Below are 7,076 nucleotides of genomic sequence, written 5' to 3'. Positions count from 1 at the left end.
ACGCATGCGCATTAGCTGGACCAGCCTGAAAAATTGCGTTTTTTAGCATGATCTGAGCTGAAGAAGCACAATTTATGATACCATTGTTGTCCTATTTAACAGCTTATTTTACATATGTCCTTTGATCTTAATCTTGACAAGCAGTTTCGAAGATTTAGGTCTTTTCCTATTCAAGTAGATTGGAGCTGTACTATTATGCCGCTCGTTTCCATAGAAAATTGTTTTCCGGCAGCGTTCCAAAAATGGCAGCCGAGTGGACTGACTTGTCTTGATACCACTTTGGTTGCCATGAGGACGCACTTAATTTATATATACTGTATTGCATAGGCTACATACATATGTGTTTTGCTTATGTACAAAACTCAGCAAATGAAACAAAAAGTGTCAAGTTTATAATGTTAACTATTCTTTTATAATCCAACATGGGAGGGTACAACGATATCAATCAGTCAAACTCACTAGTCAATGGTATGTTCTGATTATGTTGACTCCTGTACAGTATAAGTGTGTCAGTGTAACCCCAAATAAGGTAAGACTTGTTTACCTAAACGCTACCGCCCCCATTTCCACCCGTTAACGCCTTATCGGCTGATTCAGGAGCTGCTGTTTTTGGACGATTTACAGAGTTTGTCCTGAAGCTGAATTCAGATCAGCAGTTAAAGCTCGTCACAGAGTGTGTTTTTTTTAAAGCTCTATCTAATGTGCTCAATCCCGCCTCCTGGAAGGCAGCCCAAGGATATCATATAGTAAAATGGCTGAAAAGCAGAAACACGAAGGCAGGGTAAAGATAGGACACTACATCCTCGGAGATACGCTCGGAGTGGGAACATTTGGAAAAGTTAAGAGTTAAGTGTATCCATTTTCTAAGAATGTGCGGACGTTACATGGGATTGAAGTATGAATGTATGTTTTCGGGGTTGTTTGCGGTGAATTTGCGGTGTACGCAATTTACGTAGCATGTCGCCGCGCATTGTAAGGCGCAGCTAACGTCCGCCAACCGCGGACAGTGCGTAACCTGTTACGAGAATACTGCGCAGTGCTGGGAATTCTGTCAGCGCCACAGTGCGATGGCGCATTCGCAGTCTTAAGCTTTAATTTCACAACATTTGGCGAACTATCTGGCATTTGGGGCTAAAACAATTAGACATTGTTAATAATTGCTGTTTTACAAATTGTAATGCATTGTCATCCTCCCTAAGTGCGACCAGTCATTTTAAATATTATTTACAGAATAACAGACTTCAACCTGTTATTTGCATTACACTTCAACGCCCAGATCATTCAACCTTTAAAACCTTTTTTTTAGTTTGTCACCAAAGTGTATTCACTATTATTGAACCAGTAACGCTGGGAGAAATATTTTAGTTTGTATATTTTACCTGCAGTATCACTTTGACCTTGGTCTCATTTTCTATTCTAAGCCTGAGTGAAAATGCCGCTCGTTTTAAGAGTGACCTTTAGCACAGCTATAGCCCTTAATCGTTGCTGAATACTTTTAAAATAAAACTCCAAGTCGCATTTAGAGACATTTTCTCATATTACATCTCAGTGTGTGCCCATGTGTTGTAACAATGTAATAAAATAATATGTGCATTGGTACCTGGTAATCATCTGTGCCTTATATTACACATTCAAAACTAAGGCTGTGTGTCATAACGTTGTGTATTGCCTACATAGACAGCATTTTTAAGGAAACATGGGTACACACTGTGGACCACACAGCATTTTTGGAACTCGCGTCAATGATGCCCCGAAATGCTATCTATATAGGGCAGCTCACCAGTGTTGCTTGTTCGAAATGTGCAAAACAGCTTGAGGTCTGTCTGTTTGAAATGTACAGAGCAGATGACCTTGAGGAGAGGCAAACATTTATTTATTTATTTATTTTATTTTTTATTTTATATATAATACAGCCTTATTAAGCACTATATGAGAAGATCCCATGGGATTTAAGCGCTCTCATGTGACGCAACCATTCAACGAAATGCTAATAATCTACAGAAATACTAAAACATGCACTTACACATTACACTACTGATACTAAAAAAAATTAAGCCTTTTTTGTAATGATTGTACAACAAAACCTACATGAGGGGTCTTGCTGTAGGCATCAGAGTGTTGTATGAATATTGCTCCTCACACTTTATCCGGCATGCTTCAGGTGTCGTTGGACTTAAATATCCATGGGGGAAGCACATTTGTTTGCAAGTGACCATCAACTGTTTCAAGACCTTAGAGGCATGTTACTTTGCCTTGAGTATACAGCTCTATGAGCTTAACTACACTTTTTGACCATATTTAGGACAGGATTGTATTGCCTACATCCAGGGTTGGGAGGGTTACTTTTGAAATGTATTCCACTACAGATTACAGAATACATGCTGTAAAATGTTATTTGTAACGTATTCCGTTAGATTGCTCAAGGTCAGTAACGTATTCGAAATACTTTGGATTACTTCTTCAGCACTGGTAGATTATTTCAATTTTTTTGACTATAAAAAGTCTGCCAGTACAGTAAGACAAAATACACATGTTAAAAATACATTCTCTGAAAAACCTAAATATCTTATGCAGTGTTGTTTCTAAAACAAGATCAAATTGATCTTGTTTTAAGGATTTTTTGATATTTTTACAGGAAAACAATACAAAAATATTATCAAGAATAAGATTTTTTCCCTAATATCAAAGGTCTTACTAGAAAAAAAGAAATTATGATCCAACATGAATTTTCTTGTTAAAAAATATGATCGTGCCTGGTAACATGTGCATGTAAAATGGCTAGAAATAGCATTATAGCTTTGCGTAAAGCTGACAATTTACACAAGGTTTATTTCTATTTCTTCTGCTTCAAATTTACTTCAAACGTACTTCTCTGTCTGCTCGTATGAATGTAACACATCATAAGAAAGTGTTTCACCGCTGTTCAAATGCACTTTGGATCGCATCATTTATATGTATAAATGTTTTCCATCTGAAAGGACTAAATATTAAATGAAACAAATGACAATAAAATGCGAAGTAATCTCTTCAGTAATTAAAATACTTTTTGAATGTAACTGTATTCTAATTACCAATGATTTAAATTGTAACTATAGTGGAATACAGTTACTTATATTTTGTATTTTAAATACGTATTCCCGTTACATGTATTCCGTTAATCCCCAAACCTGCCTGCATCCACACTGTAAAATGCTTTGTCTGGTATAACTTAAAAAAAAATTGGGTGGTATATAATTTAACTGATTTTATTCAAGTAAACAAAAAAAAAAAAAAAATAACATGACCGAATCAAACTGAGAACTTTAAGTTATACCAATCTGTCACCGTATGTCAAGGAAAGGACCTAAACGCAAGAGGCAAATTAAAAGGTCTTTATAAAACAACCAAATCAAGGTACAAAAACAAACCAAAACTCTCTCGAGGGAAAACAAATGAAACAAAACAGAGTAATTCAGAAACTGACAAAGTACAAAGACTGACCGATATCTAGAACAGACCAACTAGCATCAAATTAACACACAAAACAAACTGGCACAGGACAGAACAGGAGAGGAGCTTAAATGGGGAAGGGGTGATGGGAATGATATGATAAACTGAGTGGAGTAACGAGCTGTTGTCTTGGCAACGGAGCTTGCCTTCTCCACGTGGCACCTGCAACACACAAGAATGAGAAAGAGAGAGAGGTAGAGAGAGACAGACAGACAGACAGACAGACAAACCCACAAACTAGACCAATAGACAGGAAGGGGAGACTGTACAGCCAGGACTGTGTAATTTTAAGAGTCAGTTCAGTTAGAAATAGCTCTTAAAAGTAGCCTAACAAATGCATACTCACTTTTCATTGTGCATTTTAAGTAAATAATGCTGTTAACAAGATAATTATAAATGTTTTAATGTGATAATTGTAAATGTTGTAAATGTTTTTAGAAATGTATATACACACTCATTGAGCACTTTATTAGGAACACTATGGACTTAATAAAGTGCCCGACATGGTCTTCTTCTGTTGCAGCACATCCGCCTCAAGGTTGGACATGTTGTGCATTCTGAGATTCTATTCTGCTCACTACAATTGTACAGAGTGGTTATCTGAGTTACAGTAGCCTTTCTGTCAGCTCGAACCAGTCAAGCCATTCTCCGTTGACCTCTCTCATTGACAAGGCGTTTCTGTCTACAGAACTGCCAATCAATAATTATTATTGATTAATTCTGAGTAATAACTAGAGACTGTTGTGCGTAAAAAACCCAGGAAATCAGCAGTTACAGAAATACTCAAACCAGCCCGTCGGCACCAACAATCATGCCACGGTTGAAATCACTGAGCTCACATTTTTTCCCCATTCTGATGGTTGATGTGAACATTAACTGAAGCTCCTGACCCGTACTTAACTTCATAACATAATATTGATTAAAGTAAGTAAATTTAACTTAAACGTTTCAGTTAATACAGTAACATTTACTACACATCTGATGTACATGGTACTTAATTAACTTAATAAAATTTAAATGAACATTATATATGAACATTTCTCATTTTGAACTTTTAATCATGCACATGACGTACGGAAATTTATCACAGGAAAGCTTACTGCATGCTATGTAATCTATTAGACAACTTTACCTTGCATTACTGGCAATAGAAACAAGAAACTCAAACACTCAAAACGTGATGATCGTAACAATCAACGGACAATTTATTTGGTCATGAACGAGTAATTTTTAGTAGAAAATAAACTTCAGACTTCAAAAAAATAAGATACCAAACAACAACAAAATCAAGAATAAAAAGGTGTAAATAAACTTGCAAATAGTGAAGCCATGCAAGCTCATTAATCATTCATGCCTGGTGCATGCTGGGAACACCAGCATTGAAAAGTTAAGTAAAATATACAGTACTTAATTTATTAATCAGTGAAACTTAGCTAATACTGTAAAATGACAAGGTTTTCTACTTTAGGATTGATACATGATGCCGCATTGTAAAGATAACAAACAATCATAAATAATATTTACCTATAAGCTAGAGCATTAATTTCCACATGGTTGAATTGAGTACAAATGTAGAATTTACTTAATATTTTCAAGTTCAAGCTTTAACTTATTAATTGTTGAAAGTACTTAATCTTTTTCTGCTACATTAACTTCAACACAGAATAATTATGGAGGGTATATGCAGGGGTTGGCAATCTTTTTGACATAGAGTGCCATTTTTTATTTTCCTGGTCAGTGGCTGTGCCGACGCGATTTTACGAAGTTTGAGTCCACTTGTGAAAATGTTTCTATTTTGCATTTTTCTAATTTAATCGTTTATTTTTCATTACAAGTGATATTATCAGCATAACTGTTTGAGTGAAAATTTTGTGCAAAACCCGATGATTATGAGATAATCATGATCCTGCTTGTGAATTTTCACAGAGCGTTTTAAGTTCTTTAATGAAAGAAAACCTGTCCTTTTATACAAAAAGAGTTAACAAAGTTAATGTCACAAATTTGCTTATTTGATTACAAATCACGAAATTGTGTGGAATTTTAAATATTTCTTATATTATGTCATTGTAATCATGTAATCACTAGTAGCAACAGTGAGAGAGGAGCAGACTATTTTATTTATATGAAGTTTTTTGCATCTGCATTCCAGTCTACATCTTGATGTAATCCTTCCTCGTGATCACGCAGCATGTTTTCATCAGATGAATGGGAGCTTAAACACTATTAAAGTGTGACGAGACTCGCGCTGTGTGTGCAAGCCATTCGCGCATCACAATCCGATCAACTATTTAGCCCTTTTCAGCGAATCGCACCTGCAGAATTCTAAAACTGTATTTCCAGGTTTAATTTAGATTTTGAATAGACACAGATTTTTGAATCCCACAATGTGGGTTTATGTTTTCTCTTTTAATCGTCTAATGTAGTTTTGAGTGTGACTATGGTTTAAGGAGGGTGTACCTGTATGCTGGGTTGGAAATCTCAAGGATTAATAGTGGTGTTTTCCTTATTACATGACGTGTTGTTCTGAAAGCAAAAAGAAACAAATGAAACACAGAATGTAGGCTGTCATCCACGCAGCCAGACCGAAGGAAAGCGGGCGCGTTTACTCGCGCGATTAACTGGCAGTGAAGCGCTGCCGGCTCATGATGCGCAAATGGTTTGCACACGCTGCACGAGTCTGTTGGTTATACTGCAGTCTCTTCACATTTAACTTTTTGTTTAGCCTTCCATTCAGCTCATGAAAACACATTGCTACGTGATAATGATGAAGGATTACATCAAGATGTAGATTGGAATGCAGGTGCAGAATTTCATATAAATAAAATAGTCTGCTTCTTTCTCACTGTTGCTGGCATGCCAGTGATTACCCCTCCGCGTGCCTTAGGTTGCCGACCCTTGGGATATATGTATATATTGTATATTATGAGTCATATGTACTATAATATGTGAAAAATATACTTGTGTATGTACAGGCCTGTTTCTGAGTTTTGTTAGAAATATAAATCTTGCTCTTTACAAAAATGTGCAGGACTGATTAAATATCAAACCAAACAAATGTGGCTATTTATTTTCATAATTTTTGCTCAAAAGTGAGCAGTATCTAATGCTATAAGCTGTTGTCTTATGGCTAGTGTACGAAAGTCCAAACTCAGAGTATATCAGGTTCTGTTTGTGTGAATGGAGGGCTCAGACCTTGAAATGAAAGTCTCTCTTTCTTTGTTTTCTTAGAAGGTATGCGTTGGGGGTCACTGCCCTGCAGTGCTTATGCTTGCTTTCTTTGGAATAAAACTTATCTTTCATCAGCTATGTTTACAGTACCTTACTGCTGGTAATGGTATTTCAGCTGAGTCTTCATTGATGTGTGTGTGTTTGACCAACAGTTGGAGAGCACCAGCTAACAGGACATAAAGTTGCTGTGAAGATCCTAAACAGACAGAAGATCCGCAGTCTCGATGTTGTGGGGAAAATCAAACGAGAGATTCAGAACCTTAAGCTCTTCAGACATCCACATATCATCAAGCTGTGAGTGATTCACACACACAAATACAGAAAAAAATACCCATTAAAAGTAATGATCAACAGTTTGT

The 7,076-nt window shown here is 36.3% G+C and overlaps 1 protein-coding gene across 6 annotated transcripts in view; it reads left to right on the top strand.

The window, feature by feature from the left end:
* Positions 1-581: 581 nt before the first annotated feature.
* LOC127410385 (5'-AMP-activated protein kinase catalytic subunit alpha-2) overlaps positions 582-7,076 on the top strand; it is a 33,584-nt gene continuing 27,089 nt past the window's right edge. For 4 of the 6 annotated variants that reach the window (XR_007892117.1, XM_051645624.1, XM_051645625.1 and 1 more), the window contains exons 1-2: positions 582-845; positions 6,870-7,011. Coding sequence is in view for 3 of the 6 variants with exons in the window: in XM_051645624.1 (XP_051501584.1) it covers positions 752-845; positions 6,870-7,011 (236 nt within the window). In the remaining 3 variants the exon portion in view is untranslated. Of the gene's footprint in view, positions 846-6,869; positions 7,012-7,076 lie in introns of those variants that run through there. The other 2 variants (XM_051645626.1, XM_051645627.1) reach the window with 1 other exon arrangement.

Source organism: Myxocyprinus asiaticus, chromosome 19 (assembly GCF_019703515.2).
Source record: "Myxocyprinus asiaticus isolate MX2 ecotype Aquarium Trade chromosome 19, UBuf_Myxa_2, whole genome shotgun sequence".
Taxonomy (NCBI): domain Eukaryota; kingdom Metazoa; phylum Chordata; class Actinopteri; order Cypriniformes; family Catostomidae; genus Myxocyprinus; species Myxocyprinus asiaticus.
The sequence above is the reverse complement of the archived record's forward strand: the minus strand, read 5'-3'. Positions and strand labels throughout refer to the sequence as shown.